The sequence below is a fragment of the Stegostoma tigrinum genome, chromosome 1 (genome assembly GCF_030684315.1).
Source record: "Stegostoma tigrinum isolate sSteTig4 chromosome 1, sSteTig4.hap1, whole genome shotgun sequence".
Classification (NCBI taxonomy): domain Eukaryota; kingdom Metazoa; phylum Chordata; class Chondrichthyes; order Orectolobiformes; family Stegostomatidae; genus Stegostoma; species Stegostoma tigrinum.
Window position 1 is genome coordinate 97,186,066 of NC_081354.1, and position 16,743 is coordinate 97,202,808.

At 41.0% G+C, this 16,743-nt stretch overlaps 1 protein-coding gene across 4 annotated transcripts in view; it reads left to right on the forward strand.

Moving 5' to 3' along the window:
* The window catches only part of tbc1d1 (TBC1 (tre-2/USP6, BUB2, cdc16) domain family, member 1), a 260,206-nt gene that overhangs the window by 134,189 nt on the left and 109,274 nt on the right, over nt 1-16,743 (forward strand). For all 4 annotated transcript variants that reach the window (XM_048535085.2, XM_048535091.2, XM_048535100.2 and 1 more), the window contains exons 5-10: nt 1,632-1,764; nt 2,971-3,062; nt 6,321-6,431; nt 6,935-7,066; nt 12,454-12,543; nt 16,283-16,545. In XM_048535085.2, coding sequence (XP_048391042.1) covers nt 1,632-1,764; nt 2,971-3,062; nt 6,321-6,431; nt 6,935-7,066; nt 12,454-12,543; nt 16,283-16,545 — 821 coding nt within the window. The remainder of the gene's footprint in view (nt 1-1,631; nt 1,765-2,970; nt 3,063-6,320; nt 6,432-6,934; nt 7,067-12,453; nt 12,544-16,282; nt 16,546-16,743) is intronic.

Here is a 16,743-nt window from a genome sequence, read left to right on the forward strand (position 1 = left end):
GTGCAATCCATATTCTAACTGGTTGCCTTGGGGAAAGTGTGCCTAGAATATTTTGTCACTAGAGAGCTGAATGCTGTATCTGACTGAAGACAAACAATTGGACCAACTTGTGACCAAGGAGGAGAAGAAGTAGCATTATGTTCAAAAGAAAATGTTATGTCATGTCTTTGTCAACAAAATGTCTGTTATTTAAGCAATCCTCCTACCCTAGAGCCATAGCCCTGAATGCTGTGACACTTCAGGAGCTCATCCAAGTACTTTTTTAAAAGTTGTAGAGATACCCACCTCAACTACTCTTCCAAGCAATGTATTCCACACCCCCACCTCTCTCTAGGTAAACAAAAAAATCTTGCGTCAAAATTCCCCCTAAACTTCCCATCTTTCACTTTAAAACTGTGTCCCCATGTTCTTGACCCGTTGCCCAAGGGGAATAGCTGCATTCTACCCACCCTGACCACATGCTTCCTAATTTCAGGGCTGAGTTTTCTTGTTTTACTGATTTTTTGATACTGAGCGCTCTTTATAAAAGATGATTGTGGGGTAGGTGGGGAAAGGGTTGTAGGGATCCACCGCCTGGAGCCTTGATTTCACTGTAGACTTTAGGGGTCATTAAATACGCCACCTAAACCCAGCTGTATCAAGTGGACTTGCTGCTTTAGGCTGGGAAAATGTTGCGGCAAGGTGCTGCAGAGGTGGACAAGAGCCAATAGAAGAATTGTAAGAAATTGCCAATAGATGTAAAAATTCAATCAGTGTTCCAAGGTCTTCACAGGGAATGTATGTAAGTGATGGTACGCAGGGTGAGGTGGCCCATGGTCAACAATCTCCCCCAAAAATGACCTTTACTTACTTCATGTCACCGATGAGGCCTGTACCACTCTTCTCCATGGTTCTTGGGTTGGTGCCAGTAGAGGCAGAAAGTGGGAAATTGGTCAAGAACCAAGTTTGTGGTGGTGGTAAAAAATAGAAATAGACTGCAGTGCTGGTAGAAATAGGAGTGGCTTATAGGCCTCCTCGATTTCTCTTTACTTTCTACTGGAGCGTTCACGATACTGGAGCAAAGTACATTTTGGAGCATGCAAACCATTATGACCTCCATGTAATTTGCACCAAGTAATTCTGTCTTTTTGTTGCATTAAACAGAAGAGGGAGGAGAATAAAAACAGAAAATGTTGAGAAACTCCAAGTCTGCTGACACCGATGGAGAGAGAAACAAATTTAATATTTTGAGCCCAGGGGCTCCTCTTCAGATTGGTGGTTTGGGGGAACAGAACTAGTCCTGAAGAAGGGTCACTGGACGAGAAACATCAATTCTGCTTTCTCTCCACAGATGCTGTCAGACCTGCTGAGTTTCTCCAGCAGTTTCTGTTTTTGTTTCAGTTTCAGATCTTCAGCATTTGCAGTTCTTAGTTTTATTTTAGGGAGAATAACCTTTTGCATTCTTCACTTCTGATGACCAGAATTTCTAAATGGGAGCCTGTCGGTCACTAGTTAACTCTTTATGCTGGTGGCTTTCCATAAGTAATAAGGTATTTTAACATTACTTTGTTAACTGACTGGATTGAAGTTATTGTGGAAATGTGCCTTTTCCATTTTTGCACTGAAAACAATCACCATTCTTTATTCCACAGGTCGATGAAATTATGTTGACTTTGAAGCAAGCGTTCACTGCAGCTGCTGTCCATCAAAACATGAAGATCCAAGCTCAACTGTGTGAGGGATGTCCAATGACATGTCTTCACAGATTGTGTAAAAAGATAGACGGTAGTGTGTTTTTAAAACCTTCAGCAGCATCTTCGGTTTTCCTGCTCACCCCTGTACTGCTGCTACTGTGCAATGGCATTGCTATATACCAACAGTAGAAACATTGACCGCATCCATTAACTGAGAGTGGTACAAAGAACTGCTTGGCCCAAGGATTGCAATTGCTTCCTCAATGTTTTTTTTTAGTTAAGTCAGGTCTTCCAGGCTTGACACACATTGCTTTTATCGTTGTGTTATTCCAAAATAGACAGTTTGTTTCCTACTGCAAAGTTAACAGAATTTAGAACTGAAATGGAGGCGTTTTGTAACAGTGAATGAAAATATTCCAATACTAATGCAGCTATGAGGACATCTGCCTCATGAACCTATGAACTACAGCTGGGTGCCCTTTGGAATCTAATTTGCCAAAAGCTTTAAAATTTATGAAAAATCAACTGATTTAACGAGTAACATCACTTCAATGGTCTTCTTACATTCCTTTCTTTCTGATTTGCACAAAAGTTGCAATTGGAATGACTAGTGGAACCAAGCAGCCATTATTATACATGATGAAGTAAAATGCAGACATACGTGTAGCATATTTCAAGAGTCCGAGAAATTCTGTTGGAATAAACATATGACAAGATATTTTCTTTGGATGCCACAGGCAGTATAAAGAATATCAAGTTTATTTTTAATTCAAACTTTTCAATTGTAAATTTTCACCTGCGTTTCTGAATATCTTTTGGGATGTACAGTATTACCTGTTAGCTATGGAATAAACTATATGTGTAGTCCTCCTATATGTGCACTTCCGTCGGGCCCAGTGGAGAACCAGGTTTTGCAGAGGATGAACTTTATCTCTCGCAGGATCAAAAATTAATACAATTGAAGATTAGTTATGCCATTTATAAACTCCTCAATGCGCACTGTTAAAACTGAAAGCACATGAAAATAATTACATTTGGTAGTCTTTTTGTGGCTGGGTTAAATTAAGTTTTCCAAGACTTATCAAGGAGCAGTGGTTAGACTGTAGCTTCATCTCCTTATTTCTGTTCCTACCTGGAATTGATAACTCGTTCATCTGAGAGTAGGAGCTGAATTGGGTTCAAAGTGTAAAAGAATGCTGAAAGAAGTTGTATAACATTTTGATCAGAAGAGAATTCAGTGCTAGAAATAAAATTACTCAATTGTGCTCTAATGATTTTTATTTTTACTTTCTGATAGGCCTACCCCCTTCAAAAGCAAAGGTGGAAATTCAGAAACATTTATCAACGTTTGACAACCGAGATCAAGGATCAATCTTCGAGGGAGTTCAGGTAATTTTGTCCTAATTATTAAACATAAATGTGAAAGATAAAGTTTAGACTTTATAGTTTTAAAACCAGAATGCCCAAAAATGTGTGTTTTGTGTTAGACTTTTAACTTTCTAAAAATGCATCTGAGATGTGGGCACTTACTGCCTAGCCCTAATTGCTCCTGAGGGGACAGTCCATATGTTGCAGGTTGACCCACAATGGTGTTGGAAAGGGTATACCAGATTTTGAACCATCCTATTGAAAGAGCAAATAAGGATATTGCAGGACTGAGAGGCAACTTGCAACTGGTGGTGCTCCCATGCACCTTTAGCCTTTGTCCATCTCCATGGTGCAGGCTCTGGTTTTGGAACGTGCAATGGAAGGAGTTTGTGTCAAAGGTGGATGGGGGGCAGATTTAAGGGGTGCTGAACAACCTGGCCGCTCTATTCTTTGTTGTAAAATTTCTTCAGTGTTGGAACTTCACTGTTTCAGGGAAGTGCAGTGTGTTCAATAACACCTCATGACTTGTGCTTTGCTGGATCTGGTTTGGAAAGCAAGAACCGAGATATACTCTATAGAATTCCTAACCTTTAACCTGCTCTTGTAGCAATAGTACTCATGTGGCTGATCCGGTCAATTTCAGAGATTGTAACGTCACTGAATGTCATGGGGACGCTGTTAAATCTCTTACTGGGGATGGTCATTACCTGACACTTGTGTAGCAAGCAACAGACATCCTACATATTACCCGAAGACTGAATGTTATTCAGTTCTTGCTGAACAAGTTATTTTTAAACAACCTCTTCAGCTGTGGTATGCCATATCTCTAGAACAACTGGAATTTCTGTCCCAAAGGTAGGACTCCAGTTCTTATTGAATGTGGGCACAGAGTGCTTCATTATCTGAAAGTTTAGAAAGGAACTGAACATACTGCAGTCATCAGTAAGCATTTGCACTACTGACCATAGATTTGAGGGAAGGTCATTGACAAGACTCCTGAAGATGGTTGTGTCCAGCATACCACCCCAAGGATATTCTGCAGTGATTTCCTGAAGCTGGGTTAATTGGCCTCCAATAATTAAAGCCATCTTTCATTGTACAAAGTACAATTCCAACCAATAGAGAATTTTCCCCCAATTCATTTTGACTTTAGTTTCACCAGGACTTGATGTCATGTGTTTCCAATGCTGTCAACAGCAATCATTCTCGCCCCACCTCACCTCTGTAAATTCTCCATTTCTGTCTGTGTTTGGACGGAACACGAATCCAAACTGAGGATCAGGTCGTGAATGTGGAAGTTCCATTTGATAGCAGCTCCCATCAATCTGTGGATGTCTGAATATGCCCTGTTTCACAAGGCCTGGACACACTTTTCGACATTGGTATCCTCACCCGACAATGTTATAACGTTGGAATGTTTTGGACAGAGCGAGGCATTGAAGTAGGTGTAATCATTCAGGACCTTGAAGAAATATCTATTTCCTAATATCAAGAGCCAGATATCTTTGAAGACTCATAGGTCTGAACAGACCACTAAAGTTTTAGAAGTTTGAATCAGTGGTATACTATTTACACATTGGTAACTGGCCTCTTCTAATCTTTAATCCTTGACCTGTTGCCACCTAAGGTATCTTGAAGTAGAGAATTTATTTTGGCTGTCTGTGTTGAAAATTCTGAGACCTACTACACTTGCCCAAGTGACTGTTATTCACTAGTGTTTCCTAAGCCCTGTCCACTTCTCAGTGTGTCATTTAGTGCCTTTGGCACATCTCACTAAAACTCTGGAATAGCTAAAGTTTTGTGGAGCTTCCTGTTTTTTAAAAATGTTGTGGTGCTCTGAGAAAAGCAAGAGGCAATGTTTTCTTCATTGCCTTTGCATTTCCGTAGCCTCGTTAACATTGTAAATGGCATTAGGCCTCTTACTGGAGCATTATCGGGTAAAAGCTGGCACCTATCCAGAAGGAAACACCAGTAGAACTGGTGAATGACACAAACTGGCCAGCTTGTCTTGTATGCTTCATAGAAAAAATATTGGAGCTTCAGTCTGATCAGTAGATTATTTCCACATATTATAGTACTATCCGTCTGGCTTAAACCAGTGATGATGATATTGGGACTGCTAACTAAAATCTTGATGGAAGAATCTGGTTGTAATGAAGGCTGCAGTAGAGGAGAGAAAGTTGGAGTGGTTGAGGGAGTTGCTTGCAGTGCACTGGCCCTAGATGGCTGAAGCACAGAAGGTATTGTTGGGGTGGATGAGAATGAAAGTGGGCTAGTGGTTTGGAAGAATGCAGAGTTGGTGGGCTGTAAGTAAAATAGAGGGATCAAGTCCAGCAAAATCATGGGGTGATTTGAATGAGAGTGTGAGAATCGTAAAATGTACTGATAGTCAGTAAATCATAAGAAAACAGGACTTGCAGCTGCAAAATGTATCAGTTTGAGATGATGGAAGATGGGAGCCTGGACGGGAGATTGTCCTCAAACTTCGTTATTTCAACAATGAGCATAGAACAGAATTTTATGGCGTGAGATGAGGCCTGGAGTCTCCACTTAGAGTTAAATAGGACGCTCAGTATTCTGGTTTCCCAAAGTATCAACAAAGAGACGCCGTCAGTGTCAGGGCAGATTATGGAGTGTTGTGAGGCCTTGCTGATCACAATCCTCTTCTCCACATAGACGCACACCCCCCTGTAGAGACAGAGATAAGACTATACTGTGCCGCCCATACTGTTTAATGTCTTCAATAATGGTGAGTTAATGGTACTATGAGGACGAGCTTTGAGCTGTCTGTGATATCGTTTCTGAAGTGACTTTTTAAACTGATGATACTTTGTTCTGGCTAAATCTAATGCACATACCCACTGTTGTTTTTAGCTTCAATAAGTGATGGTTGACACTGAAGTGTCCAAATGCACATGTCCTCAAATCTGTTGGTGAACCTCTTTTTATATCACCGTTGCTCACTTTCTTACCCCATCATAAATTCATCACAACAAAAATTTCTCCTCCATTCTCCCATGTCCGTTACTAAAGCTGCAGGTTATGATGCCCTATGATTCAATTACAGTCATGGTGTGAGTCATAGTACTTCTGTGATTTATGCCGTGGACTTGATGCTGAGTTCAGATTCCCACTCGATCAGTAGATTCCTTACATGGACCTGAATGCATGACAAGTTGCCTCTGTCCCTTTGGCATCAGGTGTGTTTCTGAACAGTTGACGTCATTGTGGATTGTGATTATTTGAAAATATTTAATCAGTGTTAATGATTGCTCATAGAAAATGAAGCCAAAAAATGAATTGGAAGAAAATGAACTGGTTCTATCAATGCTGCGACAGCTTTATGAAGAGAAACAGAAGCTGCACACCCACAATGGAGATGCCAAGCAGGTACAGAGTGCTCCTGATTGCGGGTAATAGTCTCCTTTTAAAGCTAGCTGCTAAATGTGGATTAACAAATTTAATTGTTGCCTAATCAACAGAGATGCTTGATTTCAAAAGTTTGGAAAAACTACAGCAAGAACCAATGCATACAAAGCAAATTCTGCTTATTCACTGGACACAAGTTACAGTCCAACAGGTTTTTTAAATCACAAGCTTTCAGAGCACTTCTCCTTCATTAGGACTTCACCTGATAAAGGAGCAGCGTTCCAAAAGCTTGTGATTTTAAATAAACCTGTTGGACTAAACCCTGGTGCTGTGAGATTTCTGACTTTGTCCACCCCAGTGCAGCACTGGCACCACCACATCTCACTTAATCTGTAATGTAATGGTCATTCTAGGATGCGTTATTTGAAGCTGCCCAAGTGTTGCAGTCATTCAGTTTGCATCCTGCCTTGTGTGAAGCATTTGCACTGGAACAAAATTTTTGCTGATCTTGTTTCTCTTTTCAGACTCCACAAAGCTGCGCTCAGCCTTCAAATATGAACGGACAACAGTCTCTCTCCGGCCGCTTTAGACTGGACCACCTCAAAACCAAGGCAAAAAAATCATTGGCTGAATCTCTGGAGAACATTTTATCAATGGTGAGCATTCTGCTGTTTCTTAACTATAATTACTTGGAGCGTTTGGTAGAATGTAGAGAGTTTGTCTCTGAAAACTCAATTTGTCCGTTAATCAGTAAATTAAAGTACTTCCCAGTCAGGAGAGATATTTTGACTCGTGTAGTCCATCACTCAAGAATAGGTTGGCCCAGCAGCATTTTCCCCTTCATGCCAATCGCTGTTTGTTTGTTATTATAGAAGTCGTCCTCAAGGCTGTGGCTGTAAATCAGCACCAATATTTTGCAAATTAAGTAAAAGTAGGCGAACTGTAGATGCTCAAGTCAGATTAGTTATTGTCATTCATCTGCCAGCTTTCCAGTGTCTTTTCCACGTCCATTGCTTTCACTCAATTATAATCACTAGCTCAAATCTCCTTCTTCAATTTATTTTAATGTTTTTGGTTAGAAGTGAAATATTTTGAATAAAATGAATGTTTTCATATTAGAAAATAAAAAAATCTTGTCGGTTCACTAGGAAGCTCAGAAGAACAGAGGGATCTTGAGGCGCCTATTCATAAATCCCTGAAGGTGGCAGCACAAGTTAGCTAAGAAGGCATACGGGCCGCTTGCCTTTATCGGTTGAGGGCTAGATTACAAGAGCAGGGATGCTACGTTGGAGTTGTATAGGACTTTGGTTATTTCACAGCTGGAGTACTGTGCGCGGATTTCACCACCATACTATATGGAGGGTGTGATCACACTGGAGGTGCAGAGGACATTCACCACGATGTCGCCTGCGACGGAACATTTCGGCTACAGAAGAGGCAGGATAAGCTTCGGTTTTCTCTTCTAGAGCAGAGAAGGTTGGTTGAGGACCTGAGTGATCTGTATCAGGTTATGAGCAGCGTGGATAGAATTACTAGAAGGCAGCTGTTCCTTTTAGTTGAAGGGTCAAGAACAAAGGGCATAATTTTTAAAGTGAAAAGCAGGAGATTTAGAGGAGATTTGAGGAAGGCATTTTCTTCCATAGGATGCTGAGAATCTGGAATGCTATGTTTAGAAGGGTGGTTAAGGTGGATAACCTCTCAATCTTATAGAAAGTACTTGGATGAACACTTGAAATGGCATAGTGTTCAAGCCTGTGAGCCTAGTGAGAAAATGGGACTAGTGTATGTAGAAGTGTGTTTTTTTGGATGTACAGGCTCAATGGTCCAAAAGCCTTCTGTACTGTATGATTCCATGATAAGATTAATAAACCTCTGACCCCAGATTGCTATTCAATTTAAATGATTTCTTAACAACTGCATAGAACATCTGAAATAAAAATGGAAAAGCAGGAAGAGAAAGATCATTGGCATGATGTATGAAATATTTCTGTCACCCAGATGCTGCCTGACCACAGCTACTTAATCGACTGACTCTGTCTGAAATTTCTATTTTTATTTCAAATTTCTAGTATTTTTGATACGTTGACTTCTGTGTTTAATGCGCTGCCTTTTCTTTCCAAGTTCTGTTCTTCTCTTTTTTTTAAATTCCCCCCCCCCACTTTGTCTCTTTTATCTTCTTCATTTTATTCCACATTTCCAACAGCGTCAATATTTTTATTTTGTACACAGCCTAAACCTAACCTCTGTAATCAAGGTTCAAAGCTGATCATGATTCAGCCCAATAGACAACAGCCCTACCCCATTGTGGGGAGATCATGCCTCATTCCTTGTATACAAAGCTAATATCCCAGCTTTGCGTCAAAATTGGTCAGGTTCAACAGATCTCTATTCAATGGTCCATGAATGTAATTTGGGGAAGTCTGGCCCCTTTGTGCCAAGGGAATAAACTTAGTGAGGGAAAAATTAACAGTTGTGACTGTAGAAAGGAGCTTTGGAATTTAAGTTCATTCTGATTAATGTTGAATTCATAATCATTCATGCTGCAGGAAGGGTCAGACATAAATGAAACTATAATGGTTTTGTGATTTTGTTTTTAACTCTTAAAATTCTTTTGCTTGCTAAAAGAGAAGGTAATAAAGGGGCATATCCAGAATGGCAGGCCTGTTGTGATGACCAGTCTCTCAGTTTTGCCACGTTTTTCCAACAGCCTGGGTACTGGTCTGAAGCTCAATGGTCGGCTAGTGCCATCTACAGGAATTGAATTAGTAATTCAACACAATTATTGACAGAATCAAAAAAATAGAAATTTCGGGTTGGCAGCAGCTGTGAAGAGAAAACAGTTAACATTTTGGGTCCAGTGACCCTTCCTCAGAGCACTGTAGCTCGGAAAATGTTGGTTATAGGGAGGGGGTAAGGGGTAAATGATGCGTGGAGATAGTGCCCAAGGAAAGGGAAGAACAGTTAGAGTGGATAATAATCAGTCTAGGAGAATGAATGGCTATTGATGAATAGAATAGAGATTTATCATTGTATTGTTCAGTTAACAGTTCCTGGGTTTGGAAAGCCGATTAAGAAACGACGGAATACTCTTTAGGTGCAGCTAGCATGAGACTGCCAAGCCAGGCTGCTGGAATCCCCCTTGTTGCTGGGCTGGGAGAAGCCTCCTGTTCCCCCTGCACTGGCCACGATCTGCCATTTGTCCTTTTTGCTGATGCTTCCACTCCTTCAGGTGCTCGGGTCTAGCTGCAAGCCTGGAGCCTCAACCTAGCCTTCGAGTCCTGGCATTGATGCCACTGCTGCCGGAGGCCTGCTCCTTCACCCACCACACTCTCCAGGCTTGAAAGAAAAGGAAACAAAATAAAAGGAAAAAATAAAGAGAAAGAAAGCCGACCAGCAAGTAAGCCCTAGGCTTAGCTTCCCTACCGGAGACTACTAATGGGAACTAACAGTGGCTAACAATGGGTCATATGCAATAGCAGACCATGTGATATTAAGGCCTAGTGTGTGGGTCAGGAAATGGGAGAAGATGCCTCAAGCCCTAAAATTGTTGAACCCGATACTGAGCCCGGAAGGCTGTAAAGTTCCCAAGTGGAAAATAATGTGCCGTTCTTCCAACTTGCAGTGAGCTTCGCTGGGGCGCTGCTGCAAGCCTGAGACAGATGTTGGTCAGGAAACAGGATGGTGTGTTGAAGTGGAAGGCAAATGGAAGCTCAGGGCCTTTTTATTTGCAAGCAGAACTCGGGTTTCTGCAAAGCGTTCACCCGGTCTACGTTTCGTTCCCCTAATGTAGAGGAGACCACATGGTGAGCAGCAAATGCTGTAGATTCGATTGTGTGAAGTTCAAGTAAAGCACTGCTTCACCTGGAAGATATGTTTGGGCCTTGGATACTGGGAAGAGTTCAATGGGCAGGTGTTTCACCTTTTGTGATTGCAGGGGCAAGTGTTGTGGGGTGGGTGGTGGTATTAGGAATGGACCAGGGTATCCTGGCAGGAATGGTCCCTGTGGAAGGCTGACAAGAAACGTCGACTCTCCTTTCTCACCATTAAATGCTGCCAGACCTGCTGAGCTTTTCCACCAATTTTTGTTTTTGTTTGATTTTCCAAGATCCGCAATTCTTTGGGTTTTTTTAAACAGTTATTGACAGTACAGGTACTGAATGTAAAATAAACCTGGAGTAATCTGCAAACTGGACACTTTCTGCATCTTTTTTTTAATAGAATAGAATTTAAAGCTAAAAGTTAACCTGGATGTCTGGCTAGTTGCCCCATGGGCATGCCGTGTCTCAAGACTAGGTCCTGACTTCCATTTATTGATATCTCCTTTGCTCCTGGTGATTCTTGACCTGACCTGACCCAGCTTGACCCAAACTACCCACATCCCAAATTACATAAGCCAAAAGCCAGGAAGAGCCTTAATCCAGCATGGTCCCTTTCCTGAGGATGCTGGTTTTGAAGTACTGTACTTGTGCACATGATAAACACACAACCTAGTGATCCGTGGGAGAGTTCCACAATCAAGAGTTGAAATTTTGGTAAACAAGATTTTTTAAAAATATATTATTGATTTTTATAAACTAGTCCTAAATTTGCAGTGTTATCTAGTACAATTCTGTAAAATATAGTTTACCTTGGCAAGCAAGTTTTGTAATTTATTTAAATTGATGAGCGTGCAATACGTGGTGTGATTTTTTTTTGTTTTAGCATGAATTTGCTAATTGTTCTGAGGAACTGCATTAATTCAGAAGCTTTTAAGTTAACGATGAAACCAAGTGTCACAATTGTCTTACATACATGAAGGTTCAAAAACATGGGAAAAGCTTTCAACTCTAACTTTGATTTTCCCTCCGTCTTTCCTCCTGGTCCGGGTCCTTGTCCTCATGTACCTGTTGATTGTGATCCTTGCAGAAAATTGAGGGAGCTGGATTTAATTTGGTGAGGGGTCTCATCAACTGGTTAGAGAGTCAATGGGAACCCCACATTGCCTCCTTGAGGGTGGACCACCCAAACTAAGTGTCACTCAGGCACTAAACTAGCCAGCACCAAGCCTTCCCTGGGACTTGAACCCAGGAGTAGAAAACCCTCCCTGTGTAGAGCAGTGTTGAGTGCCTGCCACTAAGGGATTTCCCCCTCCTTACAGGGTTTGCTGAGTGCCCATAGCGAGGGACAGGAGAGATTTGCAACTCCACCTTAATACCAGAGGTATCTGTAAGTTCCAGTGAGGTCAGGGATAACTGGTGGCACTTCATTCACAAATGAACCCAATTCACATCCTGGTGAGAGCGGGCATGTTTCTTGTGTCACCCTGTTTCAATCTCCCTCTTAATCCTGGAAGGTTGTTCTGCCACACATCCACAGTTACAGTCTGCCTCCTGATTGAGGGGGAAAGATGCCGTGTTCCCTGCTGGGATGGATTGGATGAAATTCTATCCATGGTTTGACCTTGACTCTGGATTTCCTTACTACTGCCCTTGGACCCTCTGCGATTCGTTCATACGAGGATTACTTATTTATAGAGAGCCTATCGTTTGTGTTGCTTGCTAAATTCTCCCTTTATCTTCAAATCCATCCAGTTGCAGCTGCTTTCTAGGAGAGTGCTGTGTTCACATTTCTTGCTCTAACCCAACACTGCTAGGCATCACCCCAACAGAGTTGAAGCAGGTATATGAATTCAGCTTGGAGTTGAGCATTAAGATTGCAAGGACAGCAAATGCTGCCATCTTTTACCACTAATGAAACGGAGATAATAACATTTCATTTCCCAGATCCAGTTTGGAATCCAATAGGAAGTGTGTGAGAGATCCTTCTCATTTGCTGTCAGTGTGGGGGAATTGTTAGCCTGTGGCAGGATAATCAGAAACATAGTTTACCACAGGGGTCTGAGCTGAATCTGCTCAGCACAATATATCATGATTCCACACCAAATAATATGTAGTCCATTCCTTTGAGAATTACTGATTTTATGAAGTTCTAAATAACCTGATTTTCTCCATGCTGTATATCTGTTGTAATTTTGTTGTAACTACTTTGCATGTTGCCCTTGTAGGGAGGATCTAGACTCAAGAGTCAAACAATTGTTGAAAGTGCAGTGTCAGAAAAAACAATTATAAGTCTTTCCAGCTCCAACCTATCCAAGGTGAGTTTTCCATCATTAATCTATACGAGGGGTGGTTTGAGTTGAACGTTTACTTGTTGTTAAAGATGTAACTTTTTTTAAACAGCCGTTTTCTAAGCGAAATGCAGAATAGCTGATGTCTTAAATAGAACGTGTAACAAAGCCCCTAATGTAGATAGTTTGATACCAGTCTCGTAGGATAATCAGACAGAATGGTGACCACAATTAAAATGAAATGAACTATTTTATTACTTGTAATGTAACGTTTTCTTTTACATCATGGTCCTCCTTCGCATTCTTGACTGTTGTCTGAAAGGGGGATGAAGAGTTGTAGGGATAAGGCTGGAGAATGGAAGGGAGGATTCCAAATCAGCCATAATCCTATGGAATGGTCATGCAAACTCGATGGGTTGAATGGCCTACTTCTGCTCCTACGTTTTATTTGATCAAAGGGAGAAAAAACTTTCAACTGTCTAAAATTCTAATCTTTTGTAGGATGTTTCAACAAAAATTATAGCCTTATCTTGAATGTTTTTCTCCTTCTGAATCTGAAGCACGTAGTTCAAACAGAGAAGTTGGAAACACTAGCAACCCTTTTCTTACTCCAAGAAGTTTGTAATATTTTATTTCAACATAGTCCTGTTACCTGCGTTAGGAATTAAATTTATGTTAACTATTGATCACCCAAGTTCTCTTCCTGTTCCATATTCGCTGCGATTATTAATAATTCCCTCTCTTTTTAAATCCTAGCAAATTACTAACCTGTCTCCAACTTCCCTTCTCTCTCTCACGCCCGTGAACACAGTGTCTCCCAAATTCTTGCTCCTTTTCCCGCACCATGTTTGAAGCTGTCCAGTCTGGATTTTGTTCCTGCCACAGTGCTGAAATAGTCTTTTTAAACAGTGGTCACTAACATCCTGTTATAACAGTGACAATGTTAAAAGATCCCTCCTTGTTGGTTTTTGACATGGATGTTTACACCACCTTTGCCAGATACCTTTCCATAGACAACAGTTGGATGAAACAGCTCTCATTTGGTCCAAATCTTACCTGTCAAGTTGAAGCCCACAAATTCAACCACTTTTCTCTTCCTGCTGCTGAATTAGTTACAGCTGGAGCTTCTAAGCATCTAACTTTGGTTCCTTCCTCTTCACATTTTCATACCATCCCTTGCCATTCAACATTCCACGTGTGCCTCGATGCTACTCCTTTTTTTCCCTCACTACCACAGTTCACTAACCACCTACTCCCCCAGATTTGCCAAGCTACTCATCCAAAATCTACTTTGGGGTGATTAGAAATCCCCTCTGACCAAATAAGGGGAATGCTGGAATCTTGCCACAAACTCAATGCCCTCACTGTTTCTACCCGGCTGCTATGAGAGACTGCACCTGGTTTCTCAGATGTTTTTTGACCCTGAGATGAGCTTCCAATCACATGTCAGCTCCTTCTCTCTATGTAGCATTGTGTGTTTCCGACTCTACCTGAGGTCATCTGCTGCTGAAATCCTCATCTGTGCCTTGCCATAGTTAGCCTGAAGGTTTCAATGCTGTCTCAAAGACAGCCTCTCATTTTCCACTGTCACTAAACTTGGACTTGTATAACTGCAATTTGTGCTGTTCAGCCCTCACTACTTAGTTTGCTGAGTGGATAGGTCTCCAGTAAATCACCATTCTCTCATTCCTCCACCAGTGTTCTGGTTATATAATTGCCTTCAGCCCTGTGACCCACAAACATATCTACACCTTAACAACTCACACATCTAGTTCATTCCCTGCTTTTATCACTGCACCTTTGGTCACGTTCTTAGCTATCAGAGTCCTTGGCTCTCAGATTTCCTCCTTACAACTCTCTATATCTCTTGTACTTTTTCTCATTCAGCATATTCCTCAAAATCCATATTTTGAACCAAGATTTTAGTCACCTGCACCAAAACCACCTGATTGTGGCCTGTTGTCAAATTTTGATCAGTAACACTCCTCCAACATACCGTGGATCATCTTTCTTAAGGACGCAAAATAAATGCATTAATGAATGTTATTGTTCAGGTAAATCAGATTTTTTGTAAACTTGTAATATTGGATCATCTGGTGAGCTTTGGGCTGTTAGTACTAACTTGCATTATCAATAATTAATTAATGTTGTTGTAGGCTTGTGTGTATCAACAATAATAATAAAAAATAAATTCTACATATAATTAGCTTGTTTGGTGTGCCTGGATAAATGCCATAAACTCCAAAAAAACACATCTGTCTCTCTAATCGTTTCAGTTTCTGTTTCTAAATCTAGTAATCCTGATTAGATGTTGCACACAACCTGTTTTAAATTCACAATGTATTGACTTATCAATAAATTTTTCATAAAATGTTTAGTTTATGGTCAGGTGATTTGAAGCAAGTGTGTCGAATACTCTGGTCACACCCAGTGAATTTTGTGGCCTTGTGTTACTTTGTTTTCTAGGACTACTAATGATTAATTATTGCAGACCTCCATTTTAATAGCCAGAGTCCCTGTTTGTAAATAATGTTAGGATGCTGATTTGCTCTTGGGTTTCAATTATATACAGTTGGTGAAAGCTTAAAATAGTGATCCTTTATGACGTTACCCCATAGAAAGTGATAAAGGAGTGGGTTTTTCTCTGCACTTTGGCGGTTGTGTACCGGTGTGGAAATCTGAAACTGGAGCTAATAAAGCTGAATCGAATTGGAGATGGTGTGAGGCTAAATGGTGAGCATGTCTTGCAGGTCTAAAACTCTGGACAGCATGTACATCAAGTTGGGGAATTAAGTCAAGCAGAAATGGGCATGAATGTTTTTCTGAGGCTGTCATCATCCAGGAGAAGATTTGGAATGTTTTGCTGCTTTAAGCTCTAAGGTGTAGAAGTTCCACCTGCTGGGTGAAATATGTAACTACAGCAGTGACTTTGTGTTAAAACAGGGACTATGTAATATAAGCATTGTTACCATTAGCTTAGAACTGTGAATGGCAAACAGCATAAGTGTCCATTGTTTGAGAGAGTGCTCTGGCTGACTGGAAGTAGCATTTAGAACAGACACACGACGCAAATGAAAGTATCATGTTGTAATTCCAGGTTGGAATTGGCTGGATCTGGGTCCGTGTCTATCACGGTGAGCGTTGGTGGTTAACTTAAAGCCAAGTAAAGGCTCGGGAATGTCCAGGACAATTGTCAGATCTGAATGTTTGGATTTGTTTGGCTTTCCTTATCTGAGAGAAGTCAGCACGTTACTATTAAGCCACTGCATGGTGTGCAATCCAACAGCTACATTTTTCAGCCCTAGTCTGACAGCTCACTCTGGTTTAAACCAGCAACTGAGATTCCTGTTTGTGAAAAATGAGAGGTTACACTTTAATTTCTTTAAGTTTTAAGAGTTGTGACAGAGAATACCTATCGGTGGATTTGAAGTACTTGATCTCTGACAACTCAGTTCTGTTAACTAACTATGATCATTTAAAGGAACAGCAAGCACTCACCTCCTTTGCAATGAGTCTTGTATATCCCTTTCCAATAACAGATGAAAACAAATGGTTGTGGTGTACACAGTGTCCCAGACATTTGTTCCTCTAGCTGGAGACAGATGTACACTTCAAAAGTAATGCCAAGAGGAACTGTAAAAGTAATCACAATCGGTTGGAAAAGAAAAACATTTAAATGGGTTTTATTTTTAATTTGAGGAGGAGTGTGCCGAAGAAGTGGATGATAGTCCTTTTATTAAATGAAATCACTGTTGTGTCCACACAGAGTGCTTATTTGGATGAGAGTGATGACCAGGCACCTCCCATGAGTCCCGTGAAGTCTCATGGTTCCACGGGAGATTTGTTGCAAGACCTAGATAACTGCATTGAATCAACCGAGCCAGTATTTAGACGGCGGGCCAATACCTTCAGTTACATGCCTTCCGGTGTTGAACAGCCGAAGCAGATGCTGGACGAGACCCCAACCTTTCCCAAGCCGAAATTGATGAGATATCACTCCGTGAGCACAGACACACCGCACAAACAAAAGTAAGGTTTGGGATACTTGAAAGATAACATCCATACCTTTTTAAACTTTTCATGTGAGATCTTGCGGTTTGTGGAAGTGACAGTTTCAAGCTGAAAGACCTATTACGGTTGTGTTCCTTAAATTGTTTACTATTCTATAAAGAATAAGACCATAAGCTATAGGAGCAGAATGTGGCCATGTGGCCCATCAAATCTGCT